Raw genomic sequence first — 27277 nt, forward strand, 5'->3', positions numbered from 1 at the left:
CTGTCACCGATGGAGTTTTGGTTCCTTGCCGCTGTCGCCTCTGGCTTGCTTAGTTGGGGACACTTCATTTACAGCGATATCGTTGACTTGATTGCAAATTATTGCACAGATACAATTTAAACTGAACGGAGCTGCATGATGACATCACTGAATTCAATGATGAACTGCTTTAACTGTAAAGTGAGTGTTTACTATTGTCATTTTGCATTATTGACACACTATTTTCCCAATTAATACTGTAAAGTGCTTTGACACAATCTGTATTGTTAAAAGCACTATATAAATAAAGGAGCCACTGTCTCTCTCTCTCTCTCTCTCTCTCTCTTTCTCTCTCTCTCTCACTCACTCACTCACACACAAATTCAACAGCATTTTGTTTTAGTCAAAAAGCTTGCTTGTTTTAATCGTCTTTTACATGTAAAAACCAGGTTATATTTTTGTTGAACAGATAATTTGAGGCTGTGTACAGTGACTGTAAACATAACAAGGCTTAACATAACAAGGGGCAGCTGTGGCCTAATGGTTAGAGAAGTTGACTTGTAACCCGAAGGTTGCAGGTTTGAGTCTCAGTGCTGGCAGGACTTGTAGGTGGGAGGGAGTGAATGAACAGCGCTCTCTTCCACCCTCAATACTCATGACTGAAGTGCCCTTGAGCAAGGCACTGAACCCCAGTTGCTCCCCGGGCGCTGGATATAGCTGCCCACTGCTCCGGGTGTGTGTTCACGGTGTTTTCACTTCTCACTGCTGTGTGTGTGCACTTGGATGGGTTAAACGCAGAGCACCAATTCCAAGTATGGATTACCATACTTGGAAAAAGTCACGACTTTCACTTTCAACATAAATCACAGGTTATTTACTGTACAAAAAAAAAAAAAAAATACAATTGATTGGAAGTTTTATTTAGATTTAAGTGATACCGTTAAACATTATACTGAATGACAAAATATTTTACTGTTATACAAACAGTAAAAAAAAAAAAAAAAAAAAAGTATTAAGGTATCAGAATAAATATAAAACAAGGCCAAAATTTGGACAAAATTAAAAGTTGGTCAAAAAGTATAATCAGAATATTTTAAAATCATATTTATTATTGCTTTTGTTTATGAATGTGTTTTATTTCTCTTGTTTGTTAACTGTGAACTTTTCTGTTGATGCTCTTTAATGTTCTGTTTGAACAATTTAATTTTTGTTCCTTTAAAAAAAAAAAATCTATGAGACGCCTCGTGAAGCCGAACACACGTTTTGTGTTCAGTGTGTTTCTACAGCAGTAATGATGCAGAAACTGAGCTTTCTGAAAAACTCAATCAACAGAACCAGGCTAGTGAAGACCAGTCCTCATAAATCAGAGCTGAATGAATGAATGGAGTGTTTGAAAGCCGGGCTGAATTTGGAGGTCTTTCATTCATCTCACACGGAGGGCCGTGACCTGCTCTGTGGGACGGTCAGAAGTCAGCGGAGGTGTCAGGGCCGCGGTCAGTGAATGAAAGGCCTGGGGCTCCTCAGAGGACAAAGAGACATGGTCAGATATTGAGCTCGACTTGCTTTCCCAGCAGGCTTTGCATACTAAAGCATGAGAGAGGAGCTTCATCGCTTTCCAGATCATGGGACAATTGCCACACCAGCCTTACTGAGGAAAACCTCCTCCATGTCAACATCCATCGTTTAGCTGTCCTGTCCTGTCCTGTCCTGCTGGATTTCATTCACAGAGGAGATGGTCTAGGATCACACGGCTCGCACTTCTTTCATCTCTTAACGACGTTTGTGCAGTTGCTTGTGTTCATAAACCCCCGACGCCTGCCGAGCACAGGACAGACCAGCGGCTCTCAGTCCGGCGTCTGGACGTCTCACTCATGCGGCTCTCTGGATCTCCTCTCAGACTCCTCTGCTCTCTGCTCCTCATGTGGCTCTGGCCCGTCGATGCGGATCATCCGGGAGTCTGTCCGAATCACCTGAACTTGAATCTGTGGGTGGACGCGCAGAGCACCTGTGAGAGGGAATGCCAGACCGACCAGGTGAACAGACCCTCACTCAGTCACTGCCTCTGACAACATTAACCACTAGTACTGGCTGTAATAGAAATAGAGCGCACAGTTACAGTTCTTTTGAAAGACAAGCAGAGTTTCCTTGGACTTTCCTTTTTAGTAGCTAATTAGGATTTCAGTGACCTGTGTCATGTTAAAGTAAATTTTTATCCAATTTCTTTGTTTTTTCTTTCTTTCTTTCTTTCTTTTTTTTTTTGTAGTTTTAATTTTGGGATATGAATATACTGTTAAAAAAAAAATGCAGTAAATGAGATTGAGTCATGTTTGTGAAAGAAGTCTCCTGCTCAGCAAGGCTGCATTTATTTGATCAGAAATATATTATAATATATTATTCCAATGTAAAACAGCTGTTTTCTGTGTGAATCTCTGTTAAAGTGTAATGTATTTCTGTGATGCGCAGCTGTATTTTCAGCATCATTACTCCAGTCTGCAGTGTCACATGATCTTCAGAAATCATTCTAATATGATGATCGTCTGCTCAAGAAACATTTCTGATTATTATCAATGTTGAACACAGTTGAGCTGCTTCATGAAGTGTGGAAACCACAATACAGTGTCTGTTTGTCAGGATTCACAGATGAACAGAGAGTTTGAAGAACAGTATTTATTTCATTTTTTTCATAGCAAGCCCAGTTTTTGCTGAGAGCTGCAGGGGGTTTTGTAGCTGTTCTCCTGAATTCACACCCTGCAGTCTCAACCCTCGAACATGCTGCACTTTTACTTGTAGATTCACACATAGACAGGAAGTCGCTTGCAATTTCGACTCAGTTTAAAATGAGGTTTGCAGTTTGAGACCATATGCTGTGTCTGTGTGCGTTTGTGTTGTTCACAGGCTCGTTATCAGGTGTGTGTGTGTGTGTGTGTGTGTGTGTGTGTGTGTGTGTGTGATCACAGACCAAAATAATATACGTGTGGGTGTGTTGCATTTGAGCAGAGCTAAATCTCTCAGAGGGTTTGAAGCACTGTGAAAGCATGTCTATACTAAAACAGTTGTCAGTGACAAGTACAGAACTCCAGTGCAGTGTTACCTATTGTTTATTAGTGTTATCCTGAAGAATTTAGAACACTCTGACAATTTGAGCTGTTCTGTCACAGTGATCCATCATGGCCACAGTGACTCTTTCTGTCCTCCTCTATTTAATCAAAGCGATAGTTCACCAGTTGATGTCATCAGTTACTCATTTTACTGCAAACCCATGTGACTTTCCTTCCTCTTTAAAATAAGATGTATGATTTTATCTGGGTCATCACTGCGATCAAAAGATGGCATAAGTTTCATTTTCGGGTGAACTAACCCTTCAGTGTCACACACAGACACCAGCTCCACGCTCATTGCTGCTGTATGCAGCTGTAGCTCGGTAACTGCACAGTTTAACATTGTGTAGCTCTCTACAGTATGTGTGTGTGTTTCCATCTACAGTATTTCTTTATTCCACAACCCTTGGATGACTGGCATATAAAAAATGAATTGCACTGCTAAAAGCTAAAGTCTTGGTTTTATTTGTATAGTTCTTTCCACAATATACATTGTTTCAAACCAGCTTTACAGAATATCATGATGTTAATGTTTATAATATCTTCATACATTTACAGATTAGAGCTGGACGATAATATGCGTAGTTTAATATAGTTTACAACCAGATGAGATGCTATATTTTATGCTATAGAGTTGCTACTTAGTATGTATATGGGTAAAGTTGGATAAATATGTACAAATAGTTGTAACACTTTATTTTGATGGTCCACTTTAGACACACTGCTGACTGTAAGTAACTCTGCAACTTAGGTCTGCGTGATTATGACAAAAATTATTATTGGCAATCATTCCATTGAAACTGTAATTGCGATTATTAATTACGATTATCACAATTTACATTGAATGATGTTTTGAATAACTTTATACCATTGTTTGAAGCAACTGCAAGCCATATTTTTATATGAAAATAAACAAACTGAAAACACTCTTCCTGAAAAAATTTATTGCTTTTCTATAGCATTAAGCCTCAAATGTCAACTATACATTGGTTTGGATTCTTCTTTTAAAAAAAAAAAAAAAAAGTAAAAATATGCATGGTATTTTAATGTTATGCTAAAGCTAAAATTAAAACAATGTAGAAAACCCTTAAGATAACCTGTAGAAAGAAAAAAGTAAACACAGAATAATGTAAGTGGACTTTTTGAGAGTATTAATAGACTGTTAATCTCTGCTATCACTTTATTTTGATGGTCTCCCAAGTTCATGTCAACTTATTTTACTAACTCTAACTCTAATATTCTAATGAGAGTTAGTTGACATATAGTTGTAAAGTTACTTATAGTTAGTAGAATGTCTACAGTGGACAATCAAAACAGAGTGCAACCAAAATTGAAACGTGATGCAGGATTGTGGAAAACTAACAGGTTTTTATGTGTGTTTCTACAGGATTGCGCTGCCTTTGAGAAGTGCTGTACTAATGTGTGTGGCCTGCTGAGCTGCGTGGCGTCCCGTATCTCTGACGGCTCCTCCGATGACGGTCAGTCGGGGGCGGGAGTTTCGGCGGGGGGTGTGGCTAGCTGTGATGGGTTTGTGTGCAGCCAGCAGGGGGCGGTGTGTGACGTGTGGGAGGGGCAGCCGGTGTGTAAATGTCAGGACCACTGTGAGAGCGAGCCCATCTTCACCTGCGCCTCCGACGGCCTCACATACTTCAACCGCTGCTACATGGATGCAGAGGCCTGCGTTCAGGGCGTCACGCTCACCGTGGTCACCTGCCGTTATCACCTGTCAGGCCCAAACACCAGCCCTCTGCCGCAGGACACCACGGCTCAACCCACGTCCGCCGTTGACGACTCCGAGCCCTTCCCGCCGACACTCCACTCCAACCCTCAGCAGCAGGTGATTTATCAGGGCGGGACGGTGAGCTTCCACTGCGACGTGACCGGACACCCACAGCCGGACATCACCTGGGAGAAGCAGTCCGAGGGAGGAGAGAGAATCGTCATGCGGCCGGATCAGATGTATGGGAACGTCGTCATAACCAACATCGGTCAGCTGGTGGTGTATAACGCCCAGGTGTGGGACACAGGAATCTACACCTGCATCGCGCGAAACACCGCCGGAGCACTGCAGGCCGATTACCCGCTTTCTGTCGTGAGGCACAACAGCGAAGACTTCTTCGACGACCCAGAGGCGGGTTTGCCGTTGGGACAGCCGTTCTCGCCAGCCGACTGCTTGGCTGCCGTGGAGCGGGGTGAGTGTGGGGAGAAGCGGGTGGACTGGTACTATGATGCGGCCCGGGGCGAGTGCCATGCGTTTGCGCACGGAGGCTGCGAGGGCAGCCGCAACCGCTTCGAGACATACGAGGAGTGCCGGGCGTCATGTCAGCGCGAGGGGCTGGGCGTGTGCTCGCTGCCGGCCGTGCAGGGCCCCTGTAAGCTCTGGGAGGCACGCTGGGCCTACAACAGCCTCATGAAGCAGTGCCTGGCCTTCGTCTACGGCGGCTGCCACGGCAACAAGAACAACTTCCGCACGCGTAAAGAATGCGAAGCCACCTGCCCGCAGCCCAAGCAGCGTCAGTGTAAAAGCTGCCGGCCGAGAGGAAAGATCGTGGCGAGTCTTTGCCGCAGTGACTTTGCCATCGTGGGAAGGCTCACAGAACTAATCGAGGAGCTGGACTCGGGAATTGCGCGATTCCACCTGGAGCAGGTGCTGCGTGATGAGAAGATGGGCCTGCAGCTCTTTGAAACGCAACATCTGGAGGTGCTGCTGGCGCGCATGGACTGGAGCTGCCCATGTCCTAACATCACGCAGCACCACGAGCTCCCCCTGCTTGTGATGGGCGAGGTGCAGGACGGCACGGCCGTGATCCTGCCGGACAGTTACGTCAGACCCATATCTGATCGACGCCTCAAGAAGATCCACGAGGTTCTGGGCAAGAAGACTTGTGAGATGCTGCACAGGTTCCAGGACTGATCTGGCATGGATCTGGTGGTGTGGGCATGACCCATGTATCAACTCTGATACATGTGGTTTGTAAAAACTTTTAAGCTATTTATGGAGAAGCATGACACCCGCTGAGTTGATGAATTTATTGATATGTATAAAAACAATGACAATAGGAAACTTTTTTTTTCAAAATTATATTCAGCTACCCAGTCCACTCAGAAACATTCAACAAATAAGGTTGGGTTAAATGGAGAAAGAATCTGGTCTAGGAATATCAAAGGAAGACAGGCTGAATATTTGTTCCATACAGACTTCTTCTACCAGTCCTGGTCCGTGGAGAGATTTCTGCTGGTAGTCTTATCAGATAGTTTGTATCCCCCGCACTGGTGAAATTGGAAGGGGTCTTTGCTGGAGGAACTGTGTGGGGAACAGCTGGCAGATCATATACAGATTCATGTATTTTGGAGCTGCACAGCCATTCAGTCGTACTGGCTGGAGGTAACAGAAGTAATACATAATTTATCTGCTGATGGAATTGACTGCTCTTTCTCAACAATTTGTAGCTCATTTGATGATGAAAAATAAGTACCTTTTAAAGATATTATTAGCAGCTGGAAAGAAATTGGACATTGAGACCAGTGTCCAAACGTGGAGAGAATGACTGTTTCATTAAATTTACAGATGGACAAATATTTGCAATACTGGGAAACATGGACTGTGTTAATGCCTTTGTCAAGTCAAGTCATCTTTATTTATACAGCGCTTTAAACAAAAAAGATTGCGTCAAAGCAACTGAACAACATTAATTAGGAAAACAGTGTGTCAATAATGCAAAATGACAGTTTTGTGACATGTTTATTGACTAATGTATAATCTGACATATTTCCATCAAGGTGACTAATGTAATGATGCATAGGTAACCAAGCAATTGTTCAGTTCTAATGTTATAGCATTTTTTTCTTCTTCACTTTTTCCCCCAAAAATATGTTTAAAAAATACAGGACTGTTATGATACTTTCATTGTGCTTATATGAGCTTTAGGAGCTTGACGGTCACAGCGAACATTTCTCATCACTCATCCATCTGCATTTGTGTGAGAAATAGAATCATACGGAGAGTAAATGATGACAGAACTTTTTTTTTTTCTTAAATATTGTTCCTGCTGGAGGCATTGCTTTTTATTTATTTGTTTATTTTCTATTTCATATTTCCTGTTAGTAGTTTATTTGATTTCTATAATTAATAATTGTTTATATAATTCTCATTATTCCTAAGAACATAGATCTAGATAACAATATAAAACTCCATAGTCACGGGAAGAAGGAGGCGGGAACCGGCGAACACTCAAATCAAACTTTAATAATAAAATAAACACAAAACAGCGCGACAGCCCCTCACGGGCGACTGCCGCGCACAAACAAAAACCAAACACAAAATAAAGCCCAGGCCTGGTCCTCTCTCGTCCTTCACTGTCGTCGCTCCTCTTTTGTATCCTCCCGATCTCCTCCGTGGGACTCGAGACCGGTGAGTGGAGCAGGTGTCGCTCATTTCCCAATCACTCCACCGGCCTCGCTCCGTTCCCACGGCTCTCGGCCCCGCCCCACTCGTCACAATAGAAAATGTTATTTTACGCAGAAAGTAACAGCCAAAGGAAGGAAAAATGTTTGTGTATTTTCTTCACATGTTTTTTCAATTAAAATGATTAATGTAACCTCATCTTTAATATTTTGGCTTTTTTATGTTACATTGCTTCTGTATTTCCTCACTTTTATGTCAGTTTACACAAAAGCATCTGCTAAACACTTACTGTACGTGATTTACAAAAAATAGGCAGCATCAGCATCACACTGACCGATGATCAGAATACAAGGGGCACAAACATTTTTAAAGTTTCAGAAGGAAATGTGGAGAAAATAAGACCAAAAGCACAGCTCTGTTTCTGGGGGTAAACAGCTCACTCAGCCTTTTCATTGAAAGCATTATTACCACAATGCTTTTGTTCCCTTTTTCTGATGCAGTGTGTGTGTGTGTGTGTGTGTGTTAAGGTTTGTGTGGATCTGTGTTGCACAATACCCAAGTTTGAGACAAGTGAAACTTGCAAAGAAACATCTGTGTGTGTTTTAAATCCACCCTTCCTGTGATGTACACTGATTTTTAGGTCAGATGTGTGCTTCTCAGTGTTCATTACAAACATCATGATCTAATGCATGGACACTGCTGCTGTTAGATCTGTGAGAAACACACATACACACACACACACACACAGCCTGCGAGGGTGAGAAACACCATGTTAAGGAGGAAATGAGTTTGTCATGAAGAAATGAACAGGAAGATGTTTGTCACACAGACGAGCAGCAGCGGGATGGAGACTCATGGCTTGATTCTCTTCATGTGGGGTAAGAGATGCACTCAAACATTCACACGACTCAGAAAGTACTTCATTTTGTTCATCTTCATTGTAGTTTTTGCATTAGTTTGAAATAATTATTACTTTTTTATAAAACAGAAGACTGATGTGTTCATTTAGATCTGTGTGTGTGTGTCTGTGTGTGTGTGTGTGTGTGTGTGTGTGTGAGAGAGAGAGAGAGAGAGAGAGACTTACATTCTAAATTTACAATAATATTTAGGTTAATTTGAGGTGCTGGAGCTCAGTATGATGTGTGTGTGTGTGTGTGTGTGTGTGTGTGTGTGTGGTAGGTTAGTGGTTATATGTGACAGGAACTCGCTCAACACACACACACACACACACACACACACACACACACACACACTGCTCTTTTCTCTTGATGTAGCAGCATGGTGTTGTGATAGTTTCATTAGTTTAATGTCAGCCTGCAGATGAATGATGCTGGTGTCTGTCTGTCTGCCCTTACCAAAAAGTAGTATACTTCAAGTTTATTTTATTAAGTATACTTAAGTATAGTTCAAGTATATTTAGACTTTTTGTAAGTATAAGTCAAGTATACTTAAATGTCATTTTACGTATATTTCTGAGAAGTACATAAAAAGCAAACTAAAAGCATACTTTCCTATTTTTAGTTTAAAAGAAGTATACTAATAGCACACTTGAATAAACTTCTATTTCGTTAGGGTGTGCACATCTAGGTAGAAACACACACACAGTTCGGTTGTTCCAGTACGGCAGGTTGAATCCTGATGGACACCAGTGTCAGACATTTGCTTTAGTTTCAGCATCTTACAAAATGCTGACAAACAGGAAGAGAAACCAGAAAGAATCATTTAGAAAAAAGTCTCACAAAGGTCTCCTGATGTCTCAACAGTCTCTCTCTCACTTCTCCAGCGTCTCTTTCAGAGGCCTTCAACATCGACACTGAACATCCACTGAGATTTAACGGCACGCCAGAAGATTTCTTTGGTTACAGTGTTTATCAGACCGAGTTTGGAAACAGGAAGCAGTGAGTCAGACACACACTGGTTGCTAGGGTGTTCTGTGTGGTTGTTAGGTGTTTCCAGACGGTCTTGAGTGTCTGATTGGTTGTGCGGGTGTGTTTCTCAGAATCATTGTTGGAGCTCCATTAGAAGGAAACTTAGCAGGGGAGATGTACAGCTGCACAGCAGATCTGCAGTCCTGCCAGCGGCTGCAGCGGCCAGGTATCAGCATCACAGACATCTATCAGTGACTGCTGTGGACTTTCACTGCTTTATACTGAGCTGATGACTCTCTCTCTCTCTCTCTCTCTTTCTCTCTCTCTCTCTCTCTCTCTCTGCTGGGGTTTGACAGGTTCAGAGAGCGTCCGCTTCTTCGGCATGTCTGCTGCTGTGTCTTCCGCTGCTCTCACTGTAAGTTCAGAGTCTCTGACAGACAAACCTCCTTCATGAGATGTTAATGTTCACAGAATGCTCAGGTACCATTAAATATGGTATACGGCAAATACAAACACAGGATTGTGAAATATTACAGAGAAACCAGTAGTAAGCTGAGTATGTTAAGGTCATTACTGAACATTATAAAAATGCAAGCTGAACCATAACTAAGAGTATAATTTTTATATTTTTTATACATGTGTGACGCCATTTTCTAGAACTAGTTTCAGCTGATTTTGTGATCTGCTGAGGCTCCTGACGTGTCTCTTTCTCAGAGCTGCAGTCCGTATTTTGCTCATGAGTGTGATGGAAACTCGTATCTGAACGGCGTTTGCTACCAGTTCAACAGCAGCTTACAGGCCGTCTCCAACTTCACCGCTGCTTACCAAGGTCTGATGAGTCTCACACAAACCAAGACTTCAAGCAGTTTAAACATTTTAGACATTTTAAACATTGTTTTATGGTATATTTATATGTGATTGTTTATCGTATGTTATCTCATCCTGCCCAGGGACTACAGATGAAATTTAGCTTGTAGCTAATTCTGGTATGGCTGAGTGCCATACACTGTCCCTGTTAAATAAACAAACAAATAAATAAATAAAACATGTGGTGCTTTATTTAATTTCATTTGGAGGTATTTTTATTGACAAATCAAATCAAATCAAAATCCAAAATATGATACTACGTTATATTTGTGAGTTTTTTGATTTGTTTTTTTGGTTTGATGGATTTATGGAGTAGCAGCAGAGTTTGTGTATGTTGTGGTGTTTCTGCAGAAAGAGAGAAGTCAATCTGGTGTTTCTCTTTGATGGATCCAGCAGTATGAAAGCAGTCGAGTTTGATATGAACAAAAACTTCATTAAAGATGTTATGAAAAAACTTTCAAACTCATCCATAAAGGTAAAACAATCCATCAGCTGTGAATCTGGAAATATCGACATACAATAGCTCATAGGATAAATGTGGTTCTGTAAACCATATCTGGTACTGTACGTGGCGTTTAATGATGATAATGTTGTTGTCTGTTGTTTTTCTGTGTGTCAGTTCGCTGCTGTCCAGTTTTCAACAGATATACGAACTGTGTTTGACTTCAACGATTATCAGAACGGCTCCGCTGAAGAGAAACTCATGAAAGAGAGACACATGAAATCTCTCACAAACACATACAAGGCAATCAACTACGTTCTGTGAGTGATGATTATGATTATGAACATTCACTGAATTTACTCTTTGGTAGTTTTGAGTCTTGAGATGATTAAATGAAAATTAATTATGGTTCATGCTGTAGTTGTGCTCTCTTTTTCTGGATTGTTAAAAACACTGTTGCTGAAGTTGGACTTTTGTCATTCTATAAATTAGGAGTTAAATGATGTTTTATTAATAAAGTTTGGCAGAAGCACATTCAGATAATCAGCTCAGTTAGCACAAAAGTATTTATACAGCCAACCTACCTCAGTCCCACGAGTTTTCCAGCATCCCTCCTCAACCCCAACACCTCACTGCTAACTGTTCCTGTCCCAGCGTGGGATATGAGGGAGTTCTCTGACTGTATTCTGAGCTCAGAGCCTCCCCTCGGACAGATATACACCAAATATACTCACTATTCACTCAGTCACTTATTATATCTGAGTGTGAACTCCTGAAAAACATATTGGCCTAGAAATGACAGAAGCACTTTGACGCTGATTCTGAAAGGTGTTCATGTGTCGTAATTTATGATTTATTATATCATCAGAAAGAATGTGCTGAATAGCGTGTCGTCTGGAGCCGATCCCAACGCTCAGAAAGCTCTAGTGATCATCACAGATGGAGACCCCAGTGATAACGATGATTATAATATCCTCAACATATGTGATGAGCAGAATATCCTCCGCTACATCATCGGGGTGAGTTTGCTTGTCATCTAATGTCTTTTTTCAGCTAGTTCAGTTCACTGGTCAGAGTCACTGTAAGTCAGTCATTGGTGGTGTGACTTGTTAACAGTGAAACGCCTTTCACAACGTTCATCTGTTGGTTTGAGCAGCCGGAGATGTTGACTTCTGACTCAACCAATCACATGAGTTTGGGGAGGGACTATCTGTTTTGTCTGACTGTCTCATGTGTTTGGTGTTTTGAATATATGTTTTCTTTATTTGTGCAATTTTATTTTTGTCACTAGTGATGCAGAAATGACACACTTCAGCTTTAAGTGAGATATACAACATTTTGTTGTTGTATTTTATCACAGATCAGGGGTATGTGTCACGTTTATGTTCTGTTCTGCCGGCACCTCCTGATCCGCCCTGGAGGCCTCCCTGCTCTCTGCCGTGTTCCTGCCCTGCACTAGCCTCCAGGGCGCCTTCCTTGTCTTTCTTGGGGGATTGTGGGTTCCTTGACCTAGTTTTCCTTGATTAGTTCATTCTGTTCACCTGTTTTGGATCATTACTCCACCTGTTTCAGTTCTCCCTGATTACATTCCCTGTTTATAAGCCCTGTGGTTTCCTCAGTTCCCCCGTCTTGTGTTGATGTTATTTGGTGGTAATGCAATCCTGTGTTCTCCAGTGTCTCCTTTTGAATTATTGATTAAAGACCCTATTTTGGATTGTACTCCTTCGCTGTGTGCTTCATCGTAACCGACCCGTGTCAGTATGTTACTAACCAATACTGACAGTATGTCACATAATTGAGTGGAAAACACTTTTTTGATGTCATCAGTTGCACTGAGGAAAATACAGTTTTCAGTTCGTTATTCATTTTAATAAATGTTTTCACATTAAGCTGTGTTTTAATTCACATTTTTGTTACAAGTGCTTTTGCACAGTCAGATGTAATGAGACTTTTGTTTTTCAGGTGGGAAAGGTTGATTTAACCACACTCACTCAGCTGGCATCAGAACCAAAACTAAACAACACCTTCTACATTCAAGAGTACAATGGACTCAAAGGACTTCTTGACAACCTGCAAAAAAAGATCTACAACATTGAAGGTAATATGCAAACATAAAGGAAATTGACACTTACTATGAGTTTACAATAAAAGCAGCTAATGAAGAATCCACAGATGATTGTAAGAGTTTTCCTTCTGTGTTTCAGGGTCAAAGGAAGCTCACGGTAGAGACAGACAGAAAGAGTTATCGCAGAGTGGATTCAGTGTTGTCTACCAGGAGGTGAGAGAAATGTCATATAAAGTAATAAATAATAATTTCTATTAAGGAATAGTTCATGTCATTCCATAAAAGTAGTTCATGCAATTTGTGCGCTACAATCCAAGTCTTCTGAAGTCCTATGAAAATCTTCCCCTTTCAAAATCTCAGAAATTCTCAAATTGTCTATAGGCAACTATGCTCCCTGGTTTTTGTATTTTGCATTATGGTAATGTTTGGGGAGTGAATATCAGTGCACTGGAATGATTTCAATGCTGTGTCAGATGTTGAAAAGGCAGAAGCACTGAACTAGCCAGATGAATCAGGAATGCTCATGGTTTATTATAAATGCAATAAGAATTATGGAAATCTATGAAATATGATAATATAATAAAGTAAACTTGTTAATTTTCCTATTCAGGCTATGTCATGTTAATAATTTAGCATGTTGTTGTGTCTATGAAATTTATGGAAATATAAATGACACATTTAAATGTTTATGGTTTTGGGGAAGTCGTGGCCTAATGGTTAGAGAGTCAGACCCGTAACCCAAAAGGTTGTGGGTTCGAGTCTCGGGCCGGCAGGAATTGTAGGTGGGGGGGAGTGAATGTACAGTGCTCTCTCCTTCAATACCACGACTGAGGTGCCCTTGAGCAAGGCATCGAACCCCCAACTGCTCCCTGGGCACCGCAGCATAAATGATACCCACTGCTCCGGGTGTGTGTTCATGGTGTGTGTGTTTTCCCTGCTGTGTGCACTTTGGAAGGGTTAATGCAGAGCACGAAATCAGAGTATGGGTTACCAATCACGTCACTTTGACTTTTTTCACTTTCACTTTATTGAAGGACATTTTTGTTTATGATACTGTCCAGTAATCAATGCTGTGTCACCACTTGATGTAAAATCTGGGACCTGAAGTAAACCCAGAGCAACACAGATCTGGATTATTTGCTGCTAAAAATCAAAAACTAAAACTCTGAACATCTTTCAAAGATTTAGTGTGACTAACCTCATTAGACTAACCCCAGACGCTGGATATAGCTGCCCACTGCTCCGGGTGTGTGTTCACGGTGTGTTCACTTCTCACTGCTGTGTGTGTGCACTTTGATGGGTTAAATGCAGAGCACCAATTCCGAGTATGGGTTACCATACTTGGCAAATGTCACGACTTTCACTTTCACTTTTCACTTTTAGTTAAGAGATCCAGGGTCTAGGGATGTCCCGAGTCGATCTCAAGGATTGGGATCAGGGCCGTTTTTTTTAACTGATTGGTATGGACTATTTTAAACTCAATCCTTATTTTATGTCAACTGGTGTTGTGCAGTAGGTGGCAGTATGTGCCTTCCTGTAGGTTTGCCAACCACCATTACAAGTGAAAAATTAAACCTCAAATGTGCATGCGTGATGTGTGAGAACTAAAGGGGTCCATTCTACCGCATCACACACACGTTTGAGCTGACGCATTTAACAGATCTGATGCGCACTTTAGTAACAAATCACTGGAAAGTCATTTATTTTCTGTTTTCTTTTATCTGCTGTCAGACCATCTAAGATGTTACTGTCGCCATGTGTTGGGTTGCGTCTTGTTTTGGACTTGAAAGCTTCATGCTTTCTAACTTTATCCTTTATGTTGCAATTATTCTGCTTAATTTCAGTAGTCCCATATTCATAATTGTGATCACACAGTGTGTACAATGTCTACTATTGTAAAATGTTTACATCTACCTATATATATATATATATATATATATATATATATATATATATATATATACACATACACACAGTGTTGGTAACTAGTTACATGCAATGGAATTATGAAAAAGTGTAATTAAAGTAGTTACTGAAACGTTAAAGATTACTGTTGTGGCAATTTTCTATTTCAAAAAAGGTATGAGATAAAAGTCTTTTGAAGATTTATTTTCTTGCAAGAAAAGGTAGGTCAGCAGTCATACAGAATATGACCAAGAGGCAACACCCTGACTCAACATTTATACCTTCATCAAATCCGGATGCTTTGATTTCTTCCAATCATAATGCATATTCAACATATATGTCCATTTAAGGTGCCTAAATATGTGTTTCTAAGAAGACAGGACGTCTAAAAAGCTGACATTATATTTTCTTGTCTCACACTTGTCATGCACTTACAGTCATGGCCAAAAGTTTTGGCAGTGACATAAATTTGTGTTTTGCAAAATTTGCTGCCTCAGCTGTTCTGGTGTTCATTCACATTATTTCTATATTATTGTGTGAGCAGATTCATTTTAAATAATTTAATAACTGCATTTTAAAAGCTCTATTGGCCAAAAATTAACTTTTCAGAAAAAAACTAATTTCACTGTTTTTGATCCTGACACATAATGACCAGCTAACATTAACTGAGTAATCATATCAGCAGCTCATGTGAAAGTGTGAATGATAACTAGTCAGGTGAAATCACTATCATACTAATTAGATTTTAAGAGCTATCTGATTGCTATAAAAGAAGGAAAGAAGCACTTCCAATCATTGTGTTCTTGTTAGCGATGGTTCCTCCAAAGAAACACTTGCAGCCATCATCGCTTTGCATCAAAATGGCCTCACATGCAAGGAAATTGCTTCAAAGAATATTGCACCTGAAAGAACCATTTACAGGACCCTCAAGAACTTCAAGGAGAGAAGTTCGACTGCAGTGAAGAAGTCTTCAGGACATCCCAGAGTGTCCAGCAAGAGCCAGGACATCTCCTCCTGAGAACTCAGCTACAGGACAGGACCATCTCCTCCTGAGGAGTCCACTACAGAACAGGACCATCCTCTCCTGAGGAGTCCACTACAGGACAGGACCATCTCCTCCTGAGGAGTCCACTACAGGACAGGACCATCTCCTCCTGAGGTGTAAGCTAAAGAACAGGACCATCTCCTCCTGAGGTGTAAGCTAAAGAACAGGACTATCTCCTCCTGAGGTGTAAGCTAAAGAACAGGACTATCTCCTCCTGTGGAGTCCGCTACAGCACGGGACCATCTCCTCTTGAGGATTCAGCTCCAGAACAGGACCGTCTCCTCCTGAGGACTCAGCTACATCACTGGACCGTCTCCTCCTGAGGAGTCAGCTACAGCACAGGACCGTCTCCTCCTGAGGAGTCCGCTACAGAACAGGACCGTCTCCTCCCGAGGACTCAGCTAAAGTACAGGACTGTCTCCTCCTGAGGACTCAGCTACAGCACAGGACCGTCTCCTCCTGAGGAGTCAGCTACAGCACAGGACCGTCTCCTCCTGAGGAGTCCGCTACAGCACAGGACCGTCTCCTCCGGGAGGAATCAGCTACAGCACAGGACCGTCTCCTCCTGAGGAATCAGCTACAGCACAGGACCGTCTCCTCCTGAGGAGTCCGCTACAGCACAGGACCGTCTCCTCCTGAGGAATCAGCTACAGAACAGGACCGCCTCCTCCTGAGGAATCAGCTACAGAACAGGACCGCCTCCTCCTGAGGAGTCCGCTACAGCACAGGACCCTCTCCTCCTGAGGAGTCCGCTACAGCACAGGACCGTCTCCTCCTGAGGACTCAGCTACATCACTGGACCGTATCCTCCTGAGGAGTCAGCTACAGAACAGGACCGTCACCTCCTGAGGAGTCAGCTACAGCACAGGACCGTCTCCTCCTGAGGAGTCCGCTACAGCACATGACCGTCTCCTCCTGAGGAATCAGCTACAGCACAGGACCATCTCCTCCTGAGGAGTCCACTACAGAACAGGACCATCCTCTCCTGAGGAGTCCACTACAGGACAGGACCATCTCCTCCTGAGGTGTAAGCTAAAGAACAGGACCATCTCCTCCTGAGGTGTAAGCTAAAGAACAGGACTATCTCCTCCTGAGGTGTAAGCTAAAGAACAGGACTATCTCCTCCTGTGGAGTCCGCTACAGCACGGGACCATCTCCTCTTGAGGATTCAGCTCCAGAACAGGACCGTCTCCTCCTGAGGAGTCAGCTCCAGAACAGGACCGTCTCCTCCTGAGGAGTCCGCTACAGCACAGGACCGTCTCCTCTTGAGGAGTCCGCTACAGCACAGGACCGTCTCCTCCTGAGGAATCAGCTACAGCACAGGACCGTCTCCTCCTGAGGAATCAGCTACAGCACAGGACCGTCTCCTCCTGAGGAATCAGCTACAGCACAGGACCCTCTCCTCCTGAGGAGTCCGCTACAGCACAGGACCGTCTCCTCCGGAGGAATCAGCTACAGCACAGGACCGTCTCCTCCTGAGGAATCAGCTACAGCACAGGACCCTCTCCTCCTGAGGAGTCCGCTACAGCACAGGACCGTCTCCTCCTGAGGAATCAGCTACAGAACAGGACCGCCTCCTCCTGAGGAGTCCGCTACAGAACAGGACCATCTCCTCCTGAGGAGTCCGCTACAGAACAGGACCGTCTCCTCCTGAGGAGTCCGCTACAGCACAGGACCGTCTCCTCCTGAGGAATCAGCTACAGCACAGGACCCTCTCCTCCTGAGGAGTCCGCTACAGCACAGGACCGTCTCCTCCTGAGGAGTCCGCTACAGCACAGGACCGTCTCCTCCTGAGGAGTCCGCTACAGAATTGTGTCTCCAGCAGTGCAGGGCTTGCTCAGGAATGGCAGCAGGTTGGTGTGAGAGCATCTGCACACACAGTGAGGACAAGACTTTTGGACAACGGCCTGGTGTCAATAAGGGCAACAAAAAGGTTACTTCTCTCCAAGATAAACATCAAGGAATTAAATTCTGCAGGAAGTACAAGGATTGGACAGCAAAAGACTGGTGCAAAGTTATTTTCTCTGATGAAGCTCCCTTCCAGTTGTTTGGGACATCTGGAAAATCGATTGTTCAGAGAAGAAAAGGTGAACGCTACCATGAGTCCTGTGTTGTGCCAACAGTGAAGCATCCTGAGATCATCCATGTGTGGGGTTGCTTTTCAACCAAGGGAGTGGGCTCTCTCATAATTCTGCCCAAAAACACTGCCATGAATAAAGAATGGTATCAAAACGTCCTTCTTCCAACAATCCATGAGCAAATTGGTGATGATCTGTGCATTTTCCAGCATGATGGAGCCCCATGTCACAAAGCAAGAGAGATAAAGAAGTGGCTCGAAGATCATTACATTGAAATTTTGCATTCGTTGCCAGGCAACTCCCTGGATCTCAATCCAATAGAGAACCTTTGGTCAGTCCTCAAAAGGCGAGTGGACAAGCAGAAGCCCACAAACTGTGATCAACTCTGAGAACTAATAAGACAAGAATGGATCACCATCAGTCAGGATTTGGCCCAGAAGCTAATATCCAGCATACCAGAGCGAACTGCAGAGGTTATGAAGAACAAGGGTCAACACTGTAAATATTGACTCATATTATTTTGCCAATAAAAGCCTTTAAAACGTGTGGTATGTTTATCATTGTTTTTCAGTAGTCATAGAAACGTGGAAAAATAATCTACAAAAATTGAAGCAGCAAACTTTGCAAAACACAAAATTTGTCACTGCCAAAACTTTTGGCCACGACTATAAATTTCCTGTTATGTCTCATATCTCATGACAAACATAAGCATATTCATTTGACATTCAATAAAGAAAGAACACTCCTTAGTAGAGTAAAGCAAATAAAAATTTGAATAGAAAATTACATTTTCCTCCACAATTACAAAGGGAGTTACATCTGAATATTTTCACACAAAATGTTCTAATTAAATTATTATAATCTTAATTCAAGTGAAGAAGGATTTTGAAAGTCTGACAGTAATCAGTGCTCAGTACTACTGTAAGGTTAACCCTGCCTGCTTTAAATGTTTCAAAATTATTAGCAGTTGAAAACTTTGGTTAGAAATTTAAAAAAGTAATCAAATGTAATTAGTTACATTACTTGAGTTGGACTTGTAACCCAAAGGTTGCAGGGTTCGAGTCTCGGCACCAGCAGGGATTGTCGGTGGGGGGAGTGAATGACCAGCACTCTCTTCCACCCTCAATACCACGACTGAGAAGAGACCCTTGAGCAAGCACTGAACCCCAACTGCTCCCCAGGCGCTGCAGTAAAAATGGCTGCCCACTGCTCTGGGTGTGTGTGCACCTTGATGGGTTATATTATTTTTTTTTACATTTTAACTTTTTTTTTTTTTACATTTTTACATTTACATACCCTATCCCTGAGAAACTCTCTGCACATCCTTGTGTAAAATGGATTGATCTGAATAACTTTGTAACTTTAATGTACTTGAAGTGTGCACCAAGTACTAAGAAATACAAGTATCAGATTTGGACTCGGTATCAGCAGATACTCAATATTTAATGACTCCGATCAGATGAGGGACAAAAAAAAAAACTGATTGGAACATCCTTACTAGTGACTGTTTCTCAGCTGACAGGAAGAGTGGTTTTAGTAATATCCATTATTAAGCATATGTTACTACTGAGACTGAAGCTGAGTCTGCAGTGTTTGTTTCAGGAGTCTGTGATCGTGGGTTCGGTTGGATCGAATGACTGGCGTGGAGCTCTGTATGAGGTGATGGGATCAGGATCTAAATTCAGACAGACAGAGATCATCGATCCAGCTGTAAATAAAGACTCGTACATGGGTATGTAGGACTTTTTGTTTGTTCTTGTGTGTTGTGAAGAGTGTGTGTGTGTTTTAATGAAGCTGATGGTGTTCAGGTTACTCTACTGTGCTGGGAATGAGACACGGTTTCTCTCTTCTGTTCTCTGGGGCACCGCGGGCCGAACACACGGGTCTGGTGACCCTCTTCACCAAGAATGAAAGCACATGGACCGTGATGAGGAACATCAACGGAGAACAAGTCAGTGAAAAACCCTCAGACACAATATTATCTCTCTCCACCGGTGAGACCAGGGGCTCCCAAACCTACAGTCCACCGAGAAGATCAGCAGACCCTTCAAACACACACACTCTCATGAGACTTATTATTTCACCAAAAACAAACAAGCATTCCACTTACAATAGAGACTCTGCAATGCCATATCCAACAGAGAAAAGGAGTAAAACAAGTTCACAAAGATCTCTTCGATTTCTAGCCAGTATTGTGTGACATTGTGTTTGTGAAGCAGAAGAATATGTCATTTTTATATTTTATCTGTGAACACCAGGCTATAAAAGCATGTGCTAAAATGCAGTACCATTCATTTTGATTGATTTCTGGCATCAGATTGGCTCATACTTCGGGGCGTCTCTGAGTCTGTTGGATGTGGACTCTGATGGAGACTCAGATTTCCTGCTGGTCGGAGCTCCATTATTTTACCAGTCTCAGCCGAGGGCTGAAGGGAGGCTGTACGTCTACACTTTATCAGAGCAGGTACGCACAGATTCACTATTATTTCACTACTGTCTTGAGGGTCTTTGACTGGAAGGCTGCTAGTCATCACCATTGTGTTACTCCATTGGGATTGCTGTTGTAATAGGTTCTCATGATGTGAAAGTCATGGAAATTGTTCTGGTGCTCGATGTTCGATTGTTCTGGTGTTCTGGTGCCATTCCTGGTGATGTATCGATGAATAAAGATTCTGTTTTCTTCTCTTTCTCTCTCCATAGTATTCTCAGAAGACACTGCAATCAACCACAGGTAGATTTGCTACATCTTTGGCTTCACTAAAGGACCTGAATGGAGACGGTCTGTCAGATGTGGCGGTCGGGGCGCCGCTGGAGAATGAAGGAGTTGTCTACATCTACCTGGGTGATGGGACGCATGGCATAAACCCTGAACACGCTCCTCAGGTGAGAGTTTGCTGTGCTTCCATCAATACCTAAAGCTTTGTTTGTGCTCACATTTAACCCAGAAACCCAGACAAGCCGAATGTTCACAGATTAACAGACAGACACTGCAGGGTAAATGACAAACCACACAATGATGAACTTTGTTTGGCAGAGTAGATTTCTTTGGCTTTTTTCCACTACCAGTTGTAAATAACCATTAATAACCACCCTGAGGACAAGTGATGATGAGTGTGACTCAGATGTTCAGACTCACCTGTTCATTTAAAGTATAAATTATACTTTAGTTTTGATGTAAATTCTTAGTGCATTCACCATGTCAAGTCACCTTCATTTGTATAAAACTTTATACAATACAGATTGTGTCAAAGCAGCTTGACAGAGAAAAATAGGAAAATAGCAGAATCAGTTATGTAAACTCAGCTTAGTGTATGTTCAGTTCAGATCAATAACAGTGTGAAATTCATTTCAGCTATAAGCAGTTCTACAAAAGGCAGCAATGTCATATTCAGCTTGAGTCAGTGCAGTGTTGATTCAGTTCAGTTTAATACCAGTGTCTATGCTGCAAGATGTGACTCCGCTGTAAAGCAGCTCTACAGAAAACAATGGAGTCATCATCTAGCTTAGTTCAGCTCTAGTTCATATTAATTTTTCAAAAGTTAAGTATCTTTCAGACCCCTACTAAGCAGACCAGAAGGCAGCAGTGGCAAGGAACCCAAACACCAAGTTAATGAAAGGGAAAAAAAAATTGTATGACTGAACATGCAGACTTTCAAAGAAAACTCCATTTAATAGCATGCATGAATGCTGGAAAGTTTCATGTTTGTCCAGTGTCTGCACTATTTCTCTCCAGAAGTTATGAGCAATAAAAACATCTTTGCACTCTTTTGGACTAGAGCTGCGTGAATTTCGGAACTGCCTCACAAAAGTGCTTTTCAGCATGGCTCTGTTGCTGTTGTGTCTCTTCTGTTTCTTTTTCGACTGTGAAATAATGGCATGTGTTAGTGTCACTACCTTGCGGACAAACTATTAGCCCCCCAAAATTCTAGATGCATATGTGAACTAATTGTAAAGAGCACATGTGGTTAAAAAAATAAATAATTAAAAAATAAATAGAAAGAACCTGGACCATGCATGTACTTACACTTATGATGGAATATTTGTCACATGCACTGTATGGATACGTACTTGTAAAAACTAAAGTATACTTTGGGATTAAGCCTGAATGCATTATATATATATATATATGTAATTGTTACGGTTGGTGATGTGAAGGAGACGTTGCAATGGAGATCAAAGAAAAAGTATTTTAATAAGGTAAATCCAACATATACGGGAACACTTGCCAACTAAACATAAACAAGAGCAAACAAAAGGACCTGAAAGGATAATCAAACAGAGGTCAACAGAATGACAATTAGGAGACAAAGTAAAACTAGGTCACAGGGGAACAAGTGAACTGAAAACACAATGAAAACAGGACAAAAACTAAACCTAACCCTGACACACACACACACACACACTCACACTCACACAAAAACATACAGTATATATGTGTGTGTGTGTGTGTGTGTGTGTGTGTGTGTGTGTGTGTGTGTGTGTTTTTGTGACATATCAGGACACAACTTTGTATAATGTCATGGGTATGTCACAGGTATTACAAGGAGAGGGTGACTTATGAGGACATAACCCATGTCCCCATTGTTCAAAATGCTTATAAACCATACAGAATGAGTTTTTTTTTTTGAGAAAGTAAAAATGCACAAAGTTTCCTGTAAGGGGTAGGGTTAGGTGTAGGGTTGGTGTAGGGCGATAGCACATACAGTTTGTAAAGTATAAAAACCATTATGCCAATGGGATATGTCCACAATTCACAAAAACAAATGTGTGTGTGTGTGTGTGTGTGTGTGTTTAGCGGATCCCAGCACGGTCGGTTCTGCCTGGTCTGCAGCAGTTTGGAGTGTCTCTCTCTGGTCAGATGGATATGAATGATGATAATCTGCCAGATATCGTGATTGGAACACAAGGAGGGATCGTCCTGCTCAAGTAGGTCATTCTTTAGTCTGGAGAATAAATTTAATGAGCAAAACCTACAAGGTGCCAAACTGTGAGATTTATCACACTATTAATTAGACCAGGGGCAGGCAAGTTCGGTCTTAGAGAGTCAGAGTCCTGCAGAGTTCAGCTTCAACCCTAATCAAGCACACCTGAACAAGCTCATCCATGTATTCAGGACTACTAAGGCTACAGGCAGGTGAGGTGTTTTTTTTTTTTTTCTTCCAGGGTTGGAGCTAAACTCTGCAGGACTCTGGCTCTCTAGGACCAAACTTTCCTAACCCTGAACTAGACAAAAATGTTTGTCAAGACAAACTTTAGGTTGGCTTGAGAAAGCCTAGCCTGAAAGATTGAAGTAGTTGTAAAAGCTTGAAGTTTGAAACAATTTTAAAGATTGATTTATATAGCACTTTTCCTGAGCTCAAAGCACTTTCCAGTCAATATTATATGACGTAAATACATATAACAAGACAAATACAATAAACAATTACAATATAAAAAGTCAAATACAATAAAGAATACAGTAAACACAACAATCTAAACAAAAAAATCATAAAAGCTGAGGCAAAGGTATAATCAAGAGTGTAAACACACATTTGTCCGAGCCAGCAGTCCAAACAGAATGAGCAGTAGCGTGATATGTAGGGATGCAACGATACCATTTTTTCAGAACCGATCCGATACAGAAAATTCTGAATATCTGTTGATACCGATCCAATCCGATACCGGCACAGTTTTTTTTAATCAATGTAGAATTTCTATACTTCTCTGTGTTGACCTGATCGTCACTCTTTTGTGTGAAACACAATCTACTACATATAGACAACTTCATTTTAATGAAAAATAACAAATGAAAAAACATATAATCATAATCTATGACAAAAATACAATTATAAACTATAATGCAAAAAAAAAAAAAAACTCTAGAAAAATCATGGGTGCACAATAATTTTATAAAATCTAGTGAAATATTTTATTTACAAATAACAGTGAATAAGTCTAAAATCTGGTAAAATGTAACACGCTGCTCTTTGTATTGTTGTAAAATACATTAATGTAAAAACAAGTATATACATTTAAATAGAAATATAAAAGACTTTTCTTTTAAATGTATAGAACAGTAATAAAGGCAGCAACATATGATAGATAGAAGAACAGAACAAGAAAGACTATTAATAATCTTTGATTGTGCAGAAAAGTATTATAATACTAAAGGCGTCAGTATAGAGCGGAGTCCCAGTGCACAGACTGCGCAGCCCTGAGTCTGCATAGACAACACACAAGCTGCTCTGCTCCAGTTCATCTTCAGTTCTCTCCTCACAGCACTTCAGTCAGTGTACTGTGTGAGTAAATGAATTACTCCGGGATATTGGTTTATTTCGACTCAGCCACGTTAAAAAAGTGAATAATTTAAGTAATTTCTGGATTAATGCTTAGGAGATGCGAACCATTTCAAACGATTCAGTCCGATTTGGTGAACTGGTTCAATCGGTTCACTAAAAGGAACTGGTTAAATCAAACTAATTGTTCGCGAACCGGACATCACTAGTACAAAGGGAAGAGATATTGATACGTAGTGTATTAAATCTGTGCGTTAGTTTATTGAGCCTTTTCTTTGAACAGTTTTAAACCTCAGTTACTGTGCGCTCTTGAAGAGAGTTTGATGGTTTTGGCTGTAGTAACTGAACAATACACACAGTTTGATTGCTGAATGGAGGATGATAGACAGCCGCAGCGGAGAGAAGAGTTTATGTGAACTGAATTTAATGAGTTCATTATTAATCTGTACCCTGTTCCATTGAACTATGGAATAGCTTCTGAACACTTGAAATATAGTGCACGAAAACGTTTTGGTGCTTTATAATGGTTTTGTGACTTTTGTGGGGCTCAACAATAACACAGAATAGTAAATGCATAATACTGGATTTGGGCCGGTCTCGTCTGACCGATACCCAAACCACAGAAAATGCCAGTATTGGAGCCTATACCGATCCTAAGTATCGGATCAATGCATCCCTCATGATATGTAAACCAGAGCTGGCCCAATGGTGTAGACATGCCAACAGACCCATATCGAACCACATCTGGAGTCCCACAGAGCCCAAACAAATACAAAACTCCAGGACTCCAAACAGAAAACGGGAACACTCAACGACAGCAGCCACTGCCACTAAATCCTCCCATCAAAGACACAGCCACTCCGGCAGCAAACGCTGTACAGCAGGCAGTCAGGAGTCCGTTTAGGCCGTATGAGGCCCCACAGTAAGTGGCAGAGTGGAACACACCACCTCCACACACCCGCTGGAGTCACAAAACATAGATCATTGTATTTTTTAATGTGTGAGATGATGGTAGTCCATTTTTGAAACCAGGAGAACATACATTTTAACAAAAACAACAAGACAAAACTATACAGCCCCAGTGAATGTGCACAGCATACTCACACCGGAAGTAACCATAGGTAGATAGATGTTGAATGTTTCTAACATGTTTTAACACTTTGTTTCACAGTTTAATGCTTTGCTAGCATGTTTCTAACATGATTTAACACTTAAGAGTAAAAAAAATAATAATAATGTGACATACAGCGAAGTATGGTGACTCATACTCAGAATTGGTGCTCTGCTTTTAACCCATCCAAAGTGCACACACACAGCAGTGAACACACACACACACACACACACACCGTGAACACACACCCGGAGCAGTGGGTATCATTTATGCTGCGTAAATAACGTAAATCATTAATAACATAAATAACATTATTTATCACATTACTAGCATGTTTCTAACGAGAATAATCAATAATCAAGTTGTTAACATGTTTAGTACATGGCTAGCATGAATAATAGATAGATAGATAGATAGATAGATTAAAGAAATATTAGAAATACTACATAGATTGGAAGCTTAAATTAGTCTAGATGACTATCATGTAAACCGTGTCCCAATTGGAAAGCTGCATCCTTTGAATGATGCATTTTGAACACCGTGAAGGTTGGACCTAGCATTGTTAAACGGGACGGTCTCTAGCCTATGAAGGATTGACCTTGTCGCCTAGCAACTGTGACAGCTGCTGTCGATGAGTGGAGGTGACCTTGATACTAGACTTTTTTTTAAAGTGATCATCAAACTAAACAGGGTTCACAACCTGTCTAAATATGTTCAACTTCTACACCATCTATAAAATCACATCTTGGTAAGATGTCAACATTTAAACCAGTTTTTTTTCACAGAGTTTTTTTCACATTTGTACATTTATATTGTTAGATATTTGAGAAAGCCGAAACCCAATACTTACATTTAAAAGCATAATCTGGCAGTCTCTCAAAAAATCCTGTTGTCATTAGCACGTGATGAATTTGGGATAGCCTGGGCCTTGAAGGATCCATTAGTTCTATCTTTCATTGTCCAGAAAACAAAGGGTGCATTTTGAGAGCACATTTGAAGGAGCCATCGAATTAGGACAGCCTTCGTTGCGCTGGCCTCAAATGCAGCCTTCGAAGGATGCAGCTAATGAAGGGAAGGCTGAATGCGTCTCAAGGGATTCTGGGAGTTTAGATTTGAATTTTGACACTTGCAGTTTGAATATTCTTTGCTCATTTGAACATTCCCTTAATGTAAGCCTATGAGATTGTTCTCAAGCCAACCTATTAATAATAATGATAAGAAGCATTTTAGTAGGTTTGCTTTCTCAGGCCAGCATAATAAACAAACTATTTTCTCTTTTCTCTCTCTTCTCAGGGCTCGGCCTGTGATGTCTGTATCTGCGCAGCTCAGTTTCAATCCAAAGGAAATCAGTCTGAACTACTTTGAATGTCCGGGTAGCAACGCATTTAATGCATTTAATCTCACGTCATGTTTCACGGTGACCGAGAGGACCAGCAGCACAGGTAACATCAGTGAATTTCCAGAGAGCCTCTCTGTCACATGAAGAATATGTCTCAGCTCCTCATGTCTCTCAGGATCTCTGGAGAAGAAGCTGAATGTTTCTCTGAATCTGAATTTGGATGTGGTACGAGGAATGAGTCGAGGATTCTTCGATCCGATGGATTCGTCGTCCAGGACTCTGCAGCAGTCCGTCCTGCTGGATTCTGGGTCCTCCTGTTCTAACTTCTCCATCTTCATGCTGGTACGTGTGGTCTCTCACAGCTTCAGCCAATCACAGCAGCTTCGGTCTGACGGTGAACGTTGTGTTTGTTTCAGCGCTGTGTTGCAGACACAGTATCTCCTCTGAAGATACGAATGAATTTCTCACAAACTCAGATGTTGTCTGGAAACTCCTTGGCTGTTCTTGACATCCAGAGCAGGACAGAGGAGTATGTCGAGGTGAGTCTACAAATCACATTTTATTCTGATATTCAGTGTCAGTCAACTCTTAAGTATCTAAGATTCTTCAGCTTTATTCAATAAAAATTCTATGACATTCAAAAGCTCAGTAAAAGTTTGTCTTTTTCATGCAACCAGGTGCTGTTTCAAAGGAACTGTAATTCAAATAGCTGTGTGGCTGATCTGAAGCTGAACTTCAGTTTTACGTGAGAAACATTAGATAAATAAATCAGACCTATTATTAATGTGAGATATGATTGT

General features: G+C 41.4%; 2 protein-coding genes across 2 annotated transcripts in view; both read left to right on the forward strand.

The window, feature by feature from the left end:
* The first annotated feature begins 677 nt into the window (after positions 1–677).
* Positions 678–7369, forward strand: LOC109106980 (WAP, Kazal, immunoglobulin, Kunitz and NTR domain-containing protein). Its single transcript, XM_019120247.2, has 2 exons — positions 678–2012; positions 4465–7369. The coding sequence occupies exons 1-2, from the start codon at positions 1851–1853 to the stop codon at positions 5989–5991; spliced, it is 1689 nt and encodes a 562-aa protein (XP_018975792.2). The 5' UTR covers positions 678–1850; the 3' UTR covers positions 5992–7369.
* Positions 7370–8087: 718 nt separating this feature from the next.
* The window catches only part of LOC109107520 (integrin alpha-L-like), a 29500-nt gene continuing 10310 nt past the window's right edge, over positions 8088–27277 (forward strand). Inside the window, exons 1-19 of the mRNA XM_042765969.1 lie at positions 8088–8360; positions 9266–9380; positions 9482–9576; positions 9707–9765; positions 10065–10179; positions 10562–10692; positions 10837–10979; positions 11528–11678; positions 12622–12757; positions 12864–12937; positions 19355–19484; positions 19561–19703; positions 20070–20216; positions 20453–20635; positions 22548–22678; positions 26432–26580; positions 26653–26819; positions 26894–27016; positions 27155–27222. Of these exons, the coding sequence (XP_042621903.1) occupies positions 8285–8360; positions 9266–9380; positions 9482–9576; positions 9707–9765; positions 10065–10179; positions 10562–10692; positions 10837–10979; positions 11528–11678; positions 12622–12757; positions 12864–12937; positions 19355–19484; positions 19561–19703; positions 20070–20216; positions 20453–20635; positions 22548–22678; positions 26432–26580; positions 26653–26819; positions 26894–27016; positions 27155–27222 (2336 nt within the window). The 5' untranslated portion in view covers positions 8088–8284. The remainder of the gene's footprint in view (positions 8361–9265; positions 9381–9481; positions 9577–9706; positions 9766–10064; positions 10180–10561; positions 10693–10836; positions 10980–11527; positions 11679–12621; positions 12758–12863; positions 12938–19354; positions 19485–19560; positions 19704–20069; positions 20217–20452; positions 20636–22547; positions 22679–26431; positions 26581–26652; positions 26820–26893; positions 27017–27154; positions 27223–27277) is intronic.

This window comes from Cyprinus carpio, chromosome A1 (genome assembly GCF_018340385.1).
Source record: "Cyprinus carpio isolate SPL01 chromosome A1, ASM1834038v1, whole genome shotgun sequence".
In the NCBI taxonomy this organism is placed as follows: Eukaryota; Metazoa; Chordata; class Actinopteri; order Cypriniformes; family Cyprinidae; genus Cyprinus; species Cyprinus carpio.